This window comes from Pelophylax lessonae (assembly GCF_965119305.1).
Source record: "Pelophylax lessonae genome assembly, chromosome: 13".
Taxonomy (NCBI): Eukaryota; Metazoa; Chordata; class Amphibia; order Anura; family Ranidae; genus Pelophylax; species Pelophylax lessonae.
This window is the reverse complement of record NC_138780.1, coordinates 180,284,268-180,303,926: the sequence shown is the minus strand read 5'-3', so window position 1 is coordinate 180,303,926 and position 19,659 is coordinate 180,284,268. Positions and strand designations below refer to the sequence as shown.

The window sequence follows — 19,659 nt, the reverse complement described above, 5'->3', positions numbered from 1 at the left end:
TAGAGAAGCGATGCCGAGGTACAAATCAACCGTGAACAAGGGGTGTAGGTGGGAGAGAAATAGGTGATGATAGTAACCCAAGTGTAAGATATGAAAGTGACTAGTCCGGTCCGAACTGCTGGTCCCGCGATGCGCGAGTGAGTCCACGCCAGCGCCATGCTGACGTCAATATATGTGCCATAGTACCTCCCACATCCGGTCGACCGGACCGGAAGTGGGTGGGGATAGGCCGCCCTTGGCGTCCGATGGAAAGGTGTCAAAGGCTCAGTTCACATCTCTGTGTTTTTTAATGTGTTTTGCAGAAACGCACTACGATCCATTTAACAATTTCCTATGAGGCACATTCACATCCATGCATTTTTCAGCTGCTGCGTTTTTTAGAAAGGGTCAGGGACTCTTTTTAAACGCAATATGGTGCGTTTTTGGTTCAATACACTTCAATGGACACGCTGCGGAAACACATATAGAGCGTTTCTGATGTCTTTTGCTTTTGTAATCTGCCCAACAACAAAAACATCTCCTCTTTAAAAAAAAAATAGTGATACAATGCATAAAAAAAACACAAAACGCATCAGAAAAGCGTAAAAATGCATAAAAAACACAAAAACGCATAAAAAAAGCGTAAAAATGCATAAAAAAACTCAAAATGCACCGCAATGAGCACTGCAGAAACTGAATCAAAAGCAAACTGCATAGGTGTGAACCAGATTTAAAAAAGAATGGGATTGTTTTTGTTGAGCGCTGTGGCGTGTAGGAGAAGGCACGGAAATGTGCGAAAAAGCAAATGTGAATGGGGGATACATGGATTTATGGAGCAAAATTCCACAAAACCGATCTATTCCCCCCAAGAAGGGCCTGCCGGGACATCTCTATTTAAAAAACCAAGTAGCATTCAAGGGACAGTCCACCCAAAAGTGCCAAAGCGGTTAAAGCTAGAATCCGATGGGCTGAGTCACTCCACTGGCTTTTTTGCAGACCGTGTCAAAGTGACCTGGCATCAGCCTCTCGCAGTCCCTAAAAAGCAGAGCTCAGACTGCGAGAAGAAAAAGCCGCTCAGGGAGCCAATTGTCTGTGCTGCGGTGCTCATATTAAGGAGAATGGAGAGAGCAGAACGAAAGAGAGATGGGCTCATCAGTCTGCTGCTTCTCCTTTCACTGTCCAATCACAGGCTGGGAAAGGGACAAAACCGGTGCTACTGAGCTGCAGCAGAGAAAAATAAAAATGTTGAAATATTTTTTCCAAAGCGCAGGAAGGGTTTTCCTGCAACAGGTATAGTTCTCAGTCCTATTCATGCAATCATTAATCAGCAGCGGTATGTGTCGTGTCATAAATGCAATCATTTCTTAGCGGCGGTAAGTGTCGTAATTCTGTTAATGGCGAAGAAACTTATCAGTTTAAATTGCAACAATCTGCTCCCTTATAGTGCCGATACTCCGGAGATACCGGTCACCCCCTGTATAAGCGTCCCCAGTGCGAATGAAGCAGCTTGTTGCAGACTGGGGACAGAACTTCTTGTGATTTTTCGGTTCCAGAATGCTGGCAGAGGCGCGGTGACCATTCTGCGTTTTTTTTTTAAAGGATAATGTGACTGGTGAAAGGAAAGTGTTAACTCCGCCACGCACGCCTGTGATGTTTCATATCAAACACACAAATAAAGCGCAGCGCACTGAAATCCTAATTATTATCCAAACGTCTTATTTATCAGATTAATCGCGTGGGGGAGGGGGAGAAAAAGCGCATTCTGTAATTTCCATTTAGTAGGATTAGCGGCTATAGAGATTGGGCGATGAGCCCCCTCTCTCCCCTCCCCTAGACAGGGTTGGAACAGTTATTGTACTGCGGCCTGATCGACGCCTTTTATCCGAACGCCGCACACACAACCGACGCAGCAGGCGGCAAGGTTACAAGACGAAAACTGAGGCCCTTTCGTTCACAAAGGACGGAGATGATAGTGTCAGGATTAATCGCCGGTCAGCCATTCACCCAGCGTACTCTGTCATTTTAAAGCCGCCATATTTGCTTATTTCACAACAAAGGTTGACCATAAGAATCTTAATATTTGCTTCCATGAGACACAACCAGACCAGTGATATTTAGCAGTAATTTGGTATTATAGGGGGACATACTGCTTTCAATGGCGAGTGTTGGATGTAAAGATTTTCCAGCACAATGGATGTTACCTGCAATCGAGCTCTGAAATGTTCATAGGAGACTACTAAAAAGTTTGATATGGCAGGTGGAAGAGGGTTATGATATGGGCGTCTGTTAGGAGTCATACAGATTCTACCATCTCCACCAAGATTTAACTGCCAGTGGCTACAAAGAGCTTTCTGCCTCACATTGGCTGACTATAGGCGGCAGGGCCGAGGCTGAGGGGTAGGCAGAAGGCAGAAGGGAACTTCAGCAGGAGGGCATGCACAAAGGGCACAAACGGCAACCTATGCTGTTTCAGTAGTTTGCAGTTCATAGGGGGGGGGGGGGGACAAGATTGAAAAACCTTGGATGCTAATGGACCTTGACCTGGCACTAATTGGCCAAAGATGTCAGGACTGGACCTAGACTCAGTACTGATTGGCCACAAAAGTCCTGATTGGACCTTGGCCTGGCAGGCATTGGCAAGCGATGCCACATCTGGACCTTGACCTAGCATGGATTGAACAGAGATTTCATAAATGGACCATGAGCCAACACTAATGGGCCAGAGATGTCATTATTGCTACAGTGAAAATATCGGTGCAAACAATTGGCTGTGTACAATCAAATTAAAATGCTGAAATATGCTGCTATACCAACTAAGTTTACCACTACAAAGCAATTCCAATTAACCAAAAAACGGTACAGCTCTAATAAAGTGCAATCAGAGATTATATGTAAACAATAAAGGTACATATATCTGTGCAATATAAAGTGCTACAGTAGGTATACATTAGTACACATAGTATACGTACTGTAGCACTTTATATTGCACAGATATATGTACCTTTATTGTTTACATATAATCACTGATTGCACTTTATTAGCGCTGTACCGTTTTGTTTTGGATAATTAGAGATGTCATTATTGGACCTTGACCCGGCATGGATTGGCTAGATATGTCATGATTGGAGCCTGACCTGGAACGGATTGGCCAGAGATGTCACGATTGGACCTTGACCCAGCACAGATTAGCCAAAGATGTCACGATTGGACCTTGACCCAGCAAAGATTGGCCAGAGAGGTCATGATTGGGCCTTGACCTAGCAAAGATTGGCCAGAGAGGTCATGATTGGACCTTGACCCAGCATGAATTAGACAGAGATGTCATGATTGGATCTTGATTCGGCATGAATTGACCAGCATGACTGATATCCCAATGAGATGCGTTCATGTTACTCTGAAGTCCCAGAAAAAATGCAGATAGACAAAACTGCAGAACGATGGGACAATAGAACATCAGCTGATGTTTTCCAACCTCACTGACAATGTTTCAATTTTGGTGAGTTCTGAGTAGGTCTATGGCAGTTGTCTGTTCTCCATATGCAGACCTCACTAAATCACAGTTATCCAGATATGAGAGCTGGGGGACAGAAAATTGTATGGAACTTTGTTTCCAAGAGAAAAGACTATAGGAACTACAAATAATTTCCAGCAAGCAGATAAATCTCCTGCAACAACATTCCCCCCAAGGATCTTTCAATCTCCTGCAACAACATTCCCCCCCCCCCCCCCAAGGATCTTTCAATCTCCTGCAACATCCCCCCCCCCCTCCAAGGATCTTTCAGTTTCCTTTCAGGAGCTTGCAGCAATGCCTGAAACGATCGGGTCCCTCCTCACTCCACTGTCATTTATCTGATGGATTACTGGCTCCTTCGCAACCCCCACCACTATGCTATTGCTGCCCGCCCGGCAACCCACATCTTTGCATATGAAATACCTATACTTTGCAGCAAAATGTCCTTTATTCTTAAAGTGGTTGTAAACCCCCCTCTGTAAGTTGTACCTATAGGTAAGCCTATAATAAGGCTTACCTACAGGTACTGCAAGTATCTCCTAAACTTGCACCGTTTCTGAGATATTTACTGAATAGTGCATGCGCTCTGATGGAAAGGCCGCCCGTGCCGCATGCGCGGGAGTGAAGTCATGGGGCTCCCAGCCAGTAGCATTGCTGGAATCCACAGACCCGGAAGGAAGATGGCTGAAGATGGATGCGGTCTCCAGCGGGGACGACGAGGGCTTAGTTTGGAGTTGTGTCACAAAATGTGCTAGTATGCAATGCATACTAGCAACAGTATGCTTTCACTTTTCAGGGGGAAAAAAAAAAAACACAAAAAACCACACTGGGTTTTTACTTCCTCTTTAATCACAGCCAATATCCAATCCCCTGATGAAGGTGGATTTCTGACTCCAAAACGTGATGGCTTTTTTTCTGACTTCTTGTCACATGCAATAAAGACTTACTTACTTTAACCAGACAAGTGGCACTCCATTCCCTAGAGGTCACCGCCATCATTAGCCTCCTTCTGAAAATGGTGCTTGCCTGGCTATCTGTGGCTCCACAATTTTCTAGTTCAGAACAAACCGGTAGCTCAAGTAGTCGGGGGGGAAATCAGATTTCCCAATCTCCATACTTTCAGTTAAAAGGCTCGCAACCTGCTGCTGGACCAGTATGACTGCCAGGGTACTGGTATCTTCAGAAGAAGAGGTCAGCAATGGCAGCCTCTGTATTCTCTGTTTCATATTCCGGGCACCCCAAGCCTTCCCCCCATCCTCAGGAGATGTCAGTTTGTTCTTTGCCTTTAAAGGCCACGCTAGGTATATTCCGGGCACCCAAGGCGTTTTCCCCCCATCCTCAGGAGATGTCAGTTCGTTCTTTGCCTGTAAAGGGCACGCTAGGTATATTCCGGGCACCCCAAGCGTTTTCCCCCCATCCTCAGGAGATGTCAGTTCGTTCTTTGCCTTTAAAGGGCACCCTAGGTATATTCCGGGCACCCCAAGCCTCCCCCCCCCCCATCCTCAGGAGATGTCAGTTCGTTCTTTGCCTGTAAAGGGCACGCTAGGTATATTCCGGGCACCCCAAGCCTTCCCCCCATCCTCAGGAGATGTCAGTTCGGCTATTAGTCGCCGTGTCAGGTTTAATAAAGCCGCTCGGGTCATTGGCGAGAAGTGACAAAGCTGAGTTAGTGTGACAGATTCTGGTGACAGGAGAGGGACAGTGACGGACGGGGATCTTCATTGCCTGAGACGCGGCGGAGACAATGACTCATCATGAAGAACGCGTCTCGCTAAATGAAAAGTTTACCCAACAAGATGGGACGCCTGACATATATCACACGATAAAAACTCTCCTCCGAAGGATACACAAAGTCCAGATGATCACCAGTACAGACCAATAATTGCCATTACCACCATATTGGTGTACCCGACACCCTCACACACTATTGACTTAGGTCCATCGGATGTGTGCTGACCTGCCGAGCAATCAATCCGTCCACATTCAGCAATTACACTCATATCCCTGCATTGGGGACAGTCAATTAGGTTAGGGACCTTAGATTGTAAGCTCCTTGAGGGCAGGGACTGATGTGAATGTACAATGTATATGTAAAGCGCTGCGTAAAATTGACATCGCTATAAAAGTACCTGAAATAAATAAATACTATCAGACAATGCAAGTTGGCATGTGCCATACCTGGGGCACCACCAAGGAAGAGGAGAGTCGCACGCTGTCTTCTGGGTCCAATGCCAAGCAGCTGCCCTGCTGTATCACAGCCAAATGGGGTCGTTTACTTGGCACAGGCGCCAATCACAGAGCACCCTGCGTTTTTCTCAAAACAATGCAAACCTTCCTCTGATTGGATGAGGTGGCAATCATGACATCACAGCCCTGCTTCTCCCCCTAGTCCAATCAGAGAAGGTTTACATTCATCGAGGATAGATGCAAGGTGTTCTGTAAATTTGGCTATGCATTAAAATCTATACAACAAATATATATATTTTTTTTTGCTCCAAGCAGTGAAAGTTACTGACTCTTTATAAGCCTCTTGCAGTCCCTGTACAGCATAGCTCAGACTAAGGGAGGGAGCAGCAGCACAGGGCGCCAATTAATTGTGCTTCAATGCACAGAGAATGCTAATAGGAGAAGAGAGCAGAGTGATAGAAAGATGAGCTCATCAGTCTGCTACTTCTCCTATCACTGTCCAATTACAGGCTGGGGGAGGGACAAGACCTGTGTTAATAAACTGCAACAGAAAAATAAAATCAGGTGCCCTGCTAGACAGGACAGAAATACAAATCCTTTTGCAGGCAAAATAGCCCCCGTCTAAAACGATCAGATATAACATTATGAGCATCATAACTTTATGACCACCCACCTAATATTCAATAGGTCCCCCCCTTTGCTGCCAAAACAGCCCTGACCCGTTGATCCATGGACACCACTAGACCTCAGAAGGTATGCAGTGGTATCTGCCGCCAAGCCATCAATAGCAGATCCTTTAACCACTTACCCACTGGGCACTTATACCCCCTTCTCAACCAGGCAAATTTTCAGCTTTCAGCTCTCTTACATTTTGAATGACAATTACTCATGCAACACTGTACCCATATAACATTTTTGTCCTTTTTTCCACACAAATAGAGCTTTCTTTCGGTGGTATTTAATCATCATTGGGTTTTTTATTTTTTTGCGTTATAAATGAAAAAAGGCCAAAAAGTTTATCAAATAATGCATTTTTCTTAGTTTTGGTTATAACATTTTGCAAATTAGTAATTTTTCTTCATGAAAATGTTGGCCAAATGTTATACTGCTACATATCTTTAGAAAAAATAACCCAAATGAGAAATATTATTTTGTCTTTGTGAAGGTTATAGAGTCTACACGCTATGGTGCCAATTATTGAAAATTGATCACACCTGATCACACCCGACTGCATTTCTTGAGACACGAACAAGCCAGGACAGTACAAATACACCCCCCCCCCCCCAAACTACCTCTTTTTGGAAAGGAGACAGTCCGAGGTATTTAGTAAGAGGCATAGTGAGTTTTTTGAAGTTGTAATTTTTCCCACAATTCTTTGCAAAATAAAGATTTTTGTTTTTGTTTGTTTTCACAAATATGTCATATTACCAAGTAATTTCTCACACATTGTATAGGCATACTTGCAACTACACCCCAAAATACATTCTGCTACTCCTCCTGAGTATGGCGACATCACATGTGTGAGACTTTTACACAGCCTGGCCACATACAGAGGCCCCCCATGAAAGTAGCAACTCCAGGTGTTCTAGGAGCATAAAATACACATATAATTTCCTGACAACCTATCGCACTTTTGAAGGCCCTGGAGCACCAGGACAATGGAAACGCCCACAAAATGACCCCATTTTGGAAAGCAAACACCCAAACACATATTCTAGGAGGCATAATGAGTCTTTTGAACATGTCATTTTTTTCCACAAGTTTGTGGAAATTGTAGAAAGAAAATGAAAACGCATTTTGTTTTACACAAAGTTGTCCATTTATGCAATATTTTTAACACATAGCATGTACACAGCAAAAATTACACCCCAAAATACATTCTGCTACTCCTCCTGAGTATGGCGATACCACATGTGTGAGACTTTTACACAGCCTGGCCACATACAGAGGCCCAACATTCAGGGAGCACCGTCAGGTGTTCTAGGGACATAAAGTTACAAATCTAATTTCCTGACTACCCATTTCAATTTTGTGAGGCACTGTAGGGCACTGATAAGCACTGTAGTGGCTCTGATGTGACATGGATGAAGCATGGATGTGGCATGGATGAGACCTGATGTGGCACGGATGAGCACTGATGTGACACAAATGAGCACTGATTTGGCATTGATGTGCACTGATGTGGCATGGATGAGCACTGATGTGGCATGCATTTGGCATGGATGAGCACTGATGTGGCATGGATGAGGCACGGATGAGCACTGATGTGGCATGGATGAGCACTGATGTGGCACGGATGAGCACTGATGTGGCACGGATGAGCACTGATGTGGCACGGATGTGGCAACGATGTGGCATGGATAAGCACTAATGTGGAATGGATAAGGCACCGATGAGCACTGATGTAGCACCGAAGAGGACTGATGTGACATGGATGTAGCACCGATGAGCACTGATATGGCATGGATGCGGTACAGATGAGCACTGATGTAGCACCGATGAGCACTGATGTGACATAGATGTAGCACCGATTAGCACTGATGTGACATGGATGTAGCACCGATGAGCACTGATATGGCATGGATGTGGCACAGATGAGCACTGATGTGGCACAGATGAGCAGTGATGTGGCATGGATGTGGCATGAATGAGGCACAGATGAGCATGAATGAGGCACAGAGGGGCATGAATAAGGCACAGGTGAGCACTGCTACAGTCTCCCTCCTCTCCTCGCATGCTGTACCGATCGGTGTGTACAGCTTGCGAGGAGAGAGCTGAACCGGACTTGCACCAGTTTGTTGACAACTGATCACTCCAACATTGGCCCTTTACCACGATCCGTGATGCGCCGGTACCGGTAAACCTGGCGAGCATGGACACTTCGATGTGCGCGCCCCAGGGGGTGCGCAATTCTGGGAGGACGTCATTGTACACCCTCCCAGAATAAGCCGACCGCACTGTAGCGGTCATTCGGCTATGGCCCAGTCGGCAAGTGTTTACGGCCGGGTTCACAAATGTGCGACTGCGGTTTGCAGTCCGGGGTCCTGTGCATTTCTGTTCACAGGTTCAGGTGCGATATAGGTGCAAATTTTTCCCTGAATTTGCACCTGAACCGGGCCCAAAAATGTACAGGACCCAGACCCGGAAACCACACCACAGACATCCTGGACATGTGTGAACCGACTACATTGAAAGCCGGACACACTCACATGGTATGTGAATTGGATACGGTTAAAAACGCATCCAATTCCCATATATGTGAACCCAGCCTAAGTCCAGTAAGTTGTGAGGTGGGGCCTCCATAGATTGGACTTGTTTTTCCAGCATATTCGACAGATGCTCGATTAGATTGAGAACTGGAGAATCTGGAGGCCAAGTCAACACCTCAAACTGGCTGTGTTCCTCAAACTATTCTTGAACCATTTTTGCAGTGTAGCAAGGCGCATTATCCTACTGAAAGAGGTAACTGCAACCAGGGAATACCGTTTCCATGAAGGGGGGTATTTAGTCACTAACAATGTTTAGTTAAGTGGTACAAGTAACACCCACATGAATGGCAGGACTCAAGGTTTCCCAGCAGAACATTGCCCAAAGCATCACACTGCCTCTGCCGGCTTGGCTTTTTTCCATACTGCATCCTGGTGGCATCTCTCCCCCAGGTGACACACACACCCGGCCATCCACATGATGTAAAATAAAATGCGCTTCATCAGACCAGGCAACCTTCTTCCATTGTTTCCTGGTCCAGTTCTGATGCTCACGTGTCCATTGTAGACGTTTCTGGCTGTGGACACAGGTCAGTATGGGCACCCTGACCGGTCTCAGTATGGGCACCCTGACCGGTCTCAGTATGGGCACCCTGACCGGTCTGCGGTTACAGAGCCCCATACACAACAAACTGCGATCAACATTGTGCTTTCAACACATCAACTTCAGGGACAACATGCTGCCTAATATATCCCACCCACTTTCAGATTCAACCTGTCAGTGGTCATAATTTTATGGACTATGTATGTACTTCAATTGTGTGTTTAGCTGTTTGCCTGGTGTCCAGCTATACAGTGAAGCAAAAGACAAAATACCTGGAGCAGAAAAGTGAAAGATCTAAATTTAAGCAACAGTTCTGCCCACAGCACCCAATCACATTTCAGGTTTTACCCAGCACAGTTCTGCAAGAACAGCAAGAAGGGATCATTCCACAGTTCAGATGTTGTCCCTATTCTCTGGGTGTCGGTGGCTCTCACATCATCTCCTGACATTTTCTATCATTTTACAATACTGGTGGAACATATTGGTATATGAAGTATGGTGAAAAAATGACCCACCAACAGGAAAGTTTCTTCTTCTCTATATAAAATAATGCACTGACCCCACAGATGTTGGAGGTGCAAATACCCTCTGTACATTTTTTTTTTTTAGCAATTAATTAAAATTATGGCCTATTAGAATCTAGTGGATGCCCTGCACATCCACTTTTTCTTGGACCTTTTACCTGTCTGTCGGTTTCCCAAGTGAGAAGAAAGAATCTGGCCATTTACTAGTAGGATTTCAGAAAGAACGTTCGTACAAACATTCATTTGAAAGTTCTGAACCGTACATTCTATGACTTAAAGCGCTTGTTACCCCAACACTTCATATTCCTGATATGTGCCTGCTCTACCATGTACTTATATGATAAAGTCTCCTGTTCTCTTTGTATTACTTCCTACAACGCCCGTATTGCCCCCTGTGGGATCTTTTTTTTCCTTAATTTAAGTAAAATGGATGGAACAGATGCCACTTTGACATTCCACTAGTTATATATTCCTATTCACATTCTGATCTTCTAATATGTAGTGAGCCATAGATCAAACCAGGTATAACAACTCTTCTATTACAAAGTATTCCACTGGCTCTTGTTTTTAATTACCGACCGCCGCACGACTATTTACGTCGGCAGTCAGCCCCTCACAGGCAGAGTGACGGAGATCTACGTCGCTATCCTGTGAGGGTCTAGGGAGCGAGCCCACGCCGCCGGAGGCGCGCTCCCGCTCCTGCGTGGTCACGGACCCCCCCCGCGCCTGTGACCGGCGGACCCGATGTCCGCCGGTCACTCGGTGATCGTCGGTGGAGAGGGAGAAAGGCAGGCGGCTGATGTAAACAAGCCGCCTGTCATTCTCCCCTGTGTAGAAACAGTGATCATACGGTTCTACTATGTAGGACCGTTGATCACTGTTCCTACAGCTCAAGCCACAGCCAATCAGTTAGAATCACGCCCCTAGGGATACACATAACCCCTCCCTCTCAAAAAAAAAAGTTAACCCCTTCACTGCCAGTGTAATTTTACAGTAACAGTGCATATGTATAGCACTGATTACTGTAGAAATGTCACTGGTAACCCCAAAAGTGTCAAAAATGTCAGTCAAGGGTCCGATCTGTCCGCCGCAATGTCGCAGGCCCGCAAAAAAAAAAAAAAAAAAAAAAAAAAACGCAGATCGCCGCCATTACGCGTTAAAAAAAAACAACAAAAATGACAAAAATCTCTCCCTTTGTTAGTAAACGCAATAACTTTTGCGCAAACCAATCAAAATACGCTTTTTGCGATTTTTTTTACCAAACATATGGTAAAAAAAAAAAATTGGCCCAAAATGTTAAAAAATTTTGATTTTTACTTTTTTTTGGGGGGGGAATTTCATATAAAAAAAATGTGGAAAATATTGTTATTTTTGCAAAATTGACGCTGTTTTTTTGTTTATAGCGCAAAAAATAAAAATCGCACAGGTGATCAAATACCACCAAAAGAAAGCTCTGTTTGTGGGAAAAAAAGGACGTCAAATTCGTTTAGGTACAGTGTTGCACGACTGCGCAATTGTCCGTTAAAGTCACGCAGTGCCGAATCGCAAAATAGGCCCTGGTCAGGAAGGGGGTAAAATCTTCCGGGGCTTAAGTGGTTAATCCTAATTGCATGTTTAAATGTTGAACCTGACATATTCTCCATGGGACTCTACAGAATCCCAACCTTCCATCAGCCAAGATGCTACCAGGTATGTGTCCATTTTGATGAAGGTCTATGATCTTTATGTGCACAAATTTGGTTTGTTTTTTTTTTTCTCTACTGAAAGATGGAGGGTGCAGGTTTGACGGGGCCTTTCCTGATTTTGGGGGGAAGATCTGAGGCAATATGGTCTTTGCTCAGGAGAATCCCCGACCAAGTACTTGGAGGAGCAGCTTCGGCAGATCCATAAGGAGCAAGGTCCACCTAGCTTCAACCTAGGCAGACCACAGTACCTTGCCCCTGTCAAGAGCCTCGCATCCTGGAGGATTGAGGCATTAAGGCCCTTCCTCTTCAGAGGTCGGTCCTATTCTGTACCCTTTTGAACTTTTTGTGTGCTGTGATTTCACTGTTCAATTTCTTTCTTCGTCATTGGAATGTGGCAAGTACTGCACCGCACAGCTCCAAAAAAGAAAAAAATCTGAATTTTGTACTGCAACTACATTCCAATTGATTACTTTTACTGTATTTGTGATTATACTGGTACTTTCCTGTAAGCTTTTATCTGCTGTTAAAAAAAGCTCTAATAAAATCTAAAATAATAAAAAATAAAATCATTCAATGAGCCTGGGTTGGGGTGGAGTAAAAATCATTGATTTTTTTTTAGCAAATACAGTAAGCCTGTGAAATACTCCCAAATAGCAAACATTTTTTTTTTTTTTGCCAAAGAACAAAGAATTGTCCAAAGTAGCTTCACAAACTGACAAAGATGTTGGGATTTGTAATTTCCAACATCAGCTTCATTAGTCCTCAAAATGTGCTAAGAAGTGAAGCTTCACTGAGATGTACGTGGTCCCCTCTGGCATGGTGGGGGTTAAGGTGGAGCAGTAGGGGGGGTCTCCAGTCTCCCCGCACAGTCTGTCTATAGTCGCCCTGGCCTCATTTGCAAACAAATTGCCACAGTCACATCCTTATGTAAATAGGTCTCCTGGTAATTTTGAGATGATGAACATAAGTGTTTTGCCGCCTGAGGGCGCGTGTCTGGGAGGGACGTGGAGCGCGCTCACAGTAAACACCTGCTTCAGGAGCGATGCATTCTTCCATACATTGCTCAGCCGCAGCGGTCACCTTGATGAAGAAAAGTTTGTGGATTTGTGCAATTTAGAATGTTCCTAATGTCACCGGTTAGATTCTTCATATCTACAGTAAGCCTGGATTGGGAATCTACTGAGACGATTCTCAACTGTCATATGTTAAACATATCAGTGTGAACAAGCCTATACGAAGACTCCATGTTTGTACGAATGGTGGTGTTGGACTTTCCTACCCAACAGTTAACCCCTGGCAATGCCAAGGGTGAAGGAACAATACCTATTGATGATTACCTATTTAAGCCAATATGTGGCTTTTCTCTTATTTTGTCCTCCACATAAAGCTATGGTAAGGGTTCTAATCAGATGGATGCGAGTCTGGTCATGAGTATGTTTGGTAGGACCTTCTACACAACTGGACAAACTGCGTCCTGAATTTGAAGCTGTTCTAATCATCCAAAACCTACCCAAACCATTAGAGACATAATACTATTATTTGTCTGTCAATAAGGAATTCAATTAAAAATGGTGTTCCTTTTTCTCTAGAACAATGTAGGATGATTGCAGATCACAGTAATGAGTATAGAAAATCAAACATTAAAACATTTCATGTAGCAAATACACAAAAGCATTACAACCTGATTTTAGTGCCACAATTACACCAATAATTTTATATAAATGTAAATTCTCCATAACGAATTCAGTACATCTCAGAGCATTCCAGAACAATTCCCTACCAATACTCCATCGTACACTACCCCATACTCATCCTAATGTCTTGCCCAGCTGCTTCTAACTACTACCCCACCCTCCTACACACCCATTCTCAAAATGCAAAATCCACACCAAGCTCTTCTCATCTGCTCATTATCACCTTAACATCACTAAATTAAATTCCAGCATCCTATACTCTCATGCTTTACACCACACCATCACCACCTCCAATTCAAACACACTGCTCTTTTACACCCCAACATCACCACATTCCAGTCCAATATCCAGTGTTCTGTTCTGCTACTCTACTCCCCAACATCATCACCACTCATTCCAACACCTAACACATTTATACTCTATAACCAAACATCACCACCTTCCATGGCAACATCCAAAACTCCACTGCTGTCAGCCCCAAATCACCTCCTCCCATTCCAACACTGTTCTTATACACCCCAACATCACCACCTTCCATTCCAGCATCCAACACTATGATCTTTACACCCAATCAAAACCACCTCCCACTCCAACACACCACGCTATCCTCCTCTACACCTAATTTCAACATCCAAAACTCCACATCTCTACACCCAAACATTACCACTGCCCATTCCAACATCCAGCAATCTTCACATCCACGCCTCAACATTACCTCTCACCAATCCAACTTTCAACAACTGGATCGACTGAATCTCAACATCACCACCTTCCACTGCAACACCCAAAACTCTGCTTCTCTATGCCCCAACATCCCCTCCTCCCATTACAACATTACAACACTTTGCTCTTTTAGACCCCAATATCAACCTCTCCCTTCCGACACCTAACACTCCATACCCAAACACCATCACCTTCCATGCAGCATCCAAAAATCTGTTCCTCTATACCCCAACACCACCTCCCCCAATTCCAACACCCAACACTCTGCTATTTTAGACACCAAAATCACCACTTCCCTTCCAACATCTAACACTCTGCTTGTCTATACCCAAACATCACCAACTTCTATTCCAACATTCAACACTCTGCTCCTCTACACCCCAACATTACCAATGTCATTCCAACATACAGACTCTGCTCCTCTACACCCCAACCTTACCACTGTCCATTCCAACATTTAACACTCTGCTCCTCTACACCCCAATATTACCACAGCCCAATCCAACATATAACACTGTGCTCCTCTATACCCCACCATTACCACTGCCCATTCCAACATTCACCACTCTGCTCTTTTACACAAACATTACCACTGCCCATTCCAACACCCAGTAGTCTGCTCCTCCATGCACCAACCTCTAAAAATCTCATCAATTGTACCTCAAATTCACCACCATTCCTACATTCAACACTGTGCTACTCTACACCCCAACATTATTATGCAACACTTTGCTCCTCCTCACTTTAACATTACCATACCCTATTCCAACACCCAACACTCTACTCCCCCACACCCCCAACATTACCACCTCTCATGCCAACATCCTGCTTCTCCACACTTCAACATCACCACTTCCTATTTCAACACTCTGCTCCTACACCTCAACATTGCCACTTCTCATTCCAACACTCTGCTCCTCTACACCTCAACATTGCCACTTCTCATTCCAACACTCTGCTCCTACACCCCAACATTGCCACTTCTCATTACAACACTCTGCTCCTACACCTCAACATTGCCACTTCTCATTCCAACACTCTGCTCCTACACCTCAACATTGCCACTTCTCATTCCAACACTCTGCTCCTACACCTCAACATTGCCACTTCTCATTACAACACTCTGCTCCTACACCTCAACATTGCCACTTCTCATTACAACACTCTGCTCCTACACCTCAACATTGCCACTTCTCACTCCAACACTCTGCTCCTACACCTCAACATTGCCACTTCTCACTCCAACACTCTGCTCCTCTACACCTCAACATTGCCACTTCTCATTCCAACACTCTGCTCCTCTACACCTCAACATTGCCACTTCTCATTCCAACACTCTGCTCCTACACCCCAACATTGCCACTTCTCACTCCAACACTCTGCTCCTCTACACCTCAACATTGCCACTTCTCATTACAACACTCTGCTCCTACACCTCAACATTGCCACTTCTCATTCCAACACTCTGCTCCTCTACACCTCAACATTGCCACTTCTCATTACAACACTCTGCTCCTACACCTCAACATTGCCACTTCTCATTCCAACACTCTGCTCCTCTACACCTCAACATTGCCACTTCTCATTCCAACACTCTGCTCCTACACCCCAACATTGCCACTTCTCACTCCAACACTCTGCTCCTCTACACCTCAACATTGCCACTTCTCATTACAACACTCTGCTCCTACACCTCAACATTGCCACTTCTCATTACAACACTCTGCTCCTCTACACCTCAACATTGCCACTTCTCATTCCAACACTCTGCTCCTACACCCCAACATTGCCACTTCTCACTCCAACACTCTGCTCCTACACCCCAACATTGCCACTTCTCACTCCAACACTCTGCTCCTCTACACCTCAACATTGCCACTTCTCATTACAACACTCTGCTCCTACACCTCAACATTGCCACTTCTCATTACAACACTCTGCTCCTACACCTCAACATTGCCACTTCTCATTACAACACTCTGCTCCTCTATACCCCAACATAACCACCTTGCATTCCAACATTCAATACACTCTCACTCTACACCCCAACATCCCTACCTCCCATTCTAAAACTCTCCTCCTTTACACCCCAACATCACTACCGTTACACCACACTTCCACCATCCCGTCATCCACCACCTTGCTCCTCCATTGTTCAATCTTATTTACTACACTAAGATACTTTACATCCCAGCTTTAGCTTCCTGTACATCTCATCTTAGCATTCAGTGCCCTTACTATAATTCTACTCCATGCTATAAAACAAAGTTACACTAACTTATAAACTACCCAAACAAGAAATATTAGGCAAATACAAATATATTATATATCATTATGACATGTCATGGCACAATGGATAACTGAGATCATCAGAAGAAAATGCATTTTTAATAAATGATAATCACAGAACAAACATTTTTTTTAATGAGCATGACAAATCCACAGTTATTAAATGAAGCATGGTGCACAATGAACATATAGAATGGGTAAAAATAAAATTGTTCTCTACCTTTGCCTCTAGCTACAGCCAGCAGGGGGAGTCCAAGAGCGCAGAAAGAATTTTCATATAGAGAAACAGCAAGTCAGGCACACTGTACTTTTTATTTTTTTTTTTTGCAACATGCTACCAAAAAAAACACTTAAGATTTGTAATAAATAAACACTGCAAACAGAAGTCAGGACACAGCAAAATGGCAACAGTGGGGTCTGATGCAGGAACTCAGACAATGGTTCAGCTTGGGAATTTATTCTTTATCGTTTAACTGGAACTCCTGAGTTACATTTCTGCTGTCAGGTCACCAGGAACCCATAAACACGAGACAAAATAGATGAAACTAATAATCCAATCAACTGGCATCCCATGGTTGTTTAAATGCCCCATTCCCCAAGTTAATCATTGTCTCCTGCAGACCGTATGAACTGTTGCCAACAGGGACATATGACAAGACAAGGGGTCTACAGGCCACCAAGGTGAGCCTATCTACTCCGGACATCTTCAAACAGCAGCACACCAAACAACTCAAAGAAAACATCTAAAAGAATGGAGGTCCAAGGAAACATAGGATACACAGAAAGGTAAGGGAAAGTGATGGGACCAGATGGGTATGGTGGGGGATGCGTACCTTGGTCTTCCATCATGATATGGGCCAGCCCTTTAAAAGAAGAGAAAGAAGAGAGGAGCAGAGAGATAAGACACACCATTACACAGCAGAGTACAATGCCCTCAGTGGGGATTGTAGAGACACATACTTTAACACAAGTATGGCACCCCCAGCATCATCACACCCTCTATCTCAGCTTTCTAGACCATGCAGGAAAGCTGCTTCTTAAGTATAATAGAAACAGAGGTAATAAGGGCCCAGCAGAAGCAAAGAGGCTGCCAACTGACCTGCGCCTCAAATGGACTCAGGAGAGAACCTGTGAATGGACTACAAACATGTAAGGTGGAAATTTCTGAATGCCCCCCCAGAAGGCCCTAACAGAAGCAGAGAGGCCCCCAACTGACCTACATCTCAAACCCAGGATTGACTGGGGAGGGAACCCTTAATTGGACTAAAGACATGTAAGGTGGGAACTTCTGAACGCACAGAAGGCCCTAACAGAAGCAAAGAGGCCCCCAATTGACTTGCACCTCAAACCCAGGACTGGTTGAGGGGAGAACCTCTAATTGGGTTACAGACATGTAAGGTTAGAACTTCTGAACGCACAGAAGGCCTAGCAGAAACAAAGAGGCCCCCAACTGACCTGCACTTCAAACCCAGGATGGACTAATAAGAGAACCTCGAATTGGGCTACAGTCATGTAAGGTGGGAACTTCTGAACGCCTAGAAGGCCTCCAAGTCTTCAGACACTTCCCTGCTCTACTAGGTCTCGTTCAACCAGGCATACTTATGCCTCGTACACACGCAACGATTATCGGCCGACCGATCGGCCGTCTTTTGTCCAGTGTTGTTGTGTTGGTTGAAATGTGCTCTAGACTGCACACGAATTTTCTCGGCCAACAACAACCAACTTCAGAAGTGATGTCATGTGCTGGTTTACTTTCCATGTGTTTTTTCTTCTCTGAGCATGCCCAGTCTTGCTCATCTGATTTTTGTCTGCCGAAATCTGTACTGAATGATGGAAAATCAGGCGTTGTGTTGACGGCCAACAAAAATTTTATAGCATGCACACCAGATTTTGTTCGGCCTAAAAGTCGCAGTCGGTTGTCGGAATCATCATACTAACAAGCCGAAAATCGGCCGATTGGACGTTGACCGAAAATTCACGGCCAACAATCGTTGCATGTGTACGAGGCATTAGGCGTATGTGTGGCAGCCGTGTTTGCCTTCACATGTTTGCCTGCAGGTGTTCCATGCATCCCTGTGCAGGTAGTCCTATTCGTGTCAATTGGGACACAACAGCTGCACAGACACAGCCACTGCTCTCAATTTGAAAGACATGTCGCTGAACGCCCAGTGCAACTTCATGTGAGCAAACACGGCCTTCACAAGGGCATACGGTCACGTACGCCTGTGTGGATGAGGCCTTGAAGGTTCCTCTGACCTACATCACCTATTTATCTCTGAGTTATGTAGCTTCTAGAAACAGGTGCAATTGATACCTAAAACAGACAATGACTAACAGTTGAGCAGAAGACTTATGACAATGACACCGTGCTGTCGGTGCTCAGAGGAAACTTACACCAGTGTCAGGTGCAACGCTAAGAAGATGCAATCATTGCTTTTCCAGACAAATGATGAAAAAAAGAAGACAATGTAGGTACTCTGTAATAATTTTAAATCAGTCTCTATCAATCAACTTTTAATCCCTTTTCCCATCTGCATTTTCATTTTACCTTAGATCCATCTTTCTAGATTTTTATTTTAACTAAGACATGGAGAGGAAAAGATGGAATAAAAAATGGAATCACAATTACAGCATGCTGCAGTTTGAAAGGATAGCTGTACAATCATCTTATAAATGTACTTTCTCCCCTCCAGCATGCTTTCAGGTCTGAGATCTATGGCTGGGAGCTGCACAGCCTCTTCTCCCTATTTTACCCATGTGTGTCATGGTCTCCACTAATTCCTATGGAAATGCCGTCTGATATTCATTCCAACAGTTGACAGCTGTTCCATTGAAGTGAAAGGAGATTGCCGGAAGGAGCATGAACAGGAGACTTTAGCCCCGTACACACGTACCGAATGTCGGCCGAACGATCAGCCATCTTTTGTCCGGTGCTGTCCTGTCGGTTGAAAAGTGCTAAAGACTGCACACGAATTTTGTCTGCCAACAACAGTCGACTGCAGAAGTGATGTCATGTGATGGTTAACTTTCCGTGTGTTTTTTCTTCTCTGAGCATGCCCAGTCTTGCTCATCTGCTGTTTGTCGGCCGAATTCTGTACTGACTGGCGAACAATCGGCCGTTCTGGTGTTGGCCAACAAAAATTTTAATGCCTGCACACCAGATTCTGTTCGGCCGAAAAGTTGCAGTCGGTTGTCGGAAGCATCATACTAACAAGCCGACAATCGGCCGATCGGTCGGTGGCCGAATATTTACGGCC

The 19,659-nt window shown here is 44.7% G+C and overlaps 1 protein-coding gene across 1 annotated transcript in view; it reads right to left on the bottom strand.

Moving 5' to 3' along the window:
• NRXN3 (neurexin 3) overlaps positions 1-19,659 on the bottom strand; it is a 748,840-nt gene that overhangs the window by 651,786 nt on the left and 77,395 nt on the right. Inside the window, exons 4-5 of the mRNA XM_082275286.1 lie at positions 17,236-17,265; positions 16,623-16,634 (exon numbers count right to left, since the gene is read on the bottom strand). Coding sequence (XP_082131412.1) covers positions 16,623-16,634; positions 17,236-17,265 — 42 coding nt within the window. The remainder of the gene's footprint in view (positions 1-16,622; positions 16,635-17,235; positions 17,266-19,659) is intronic.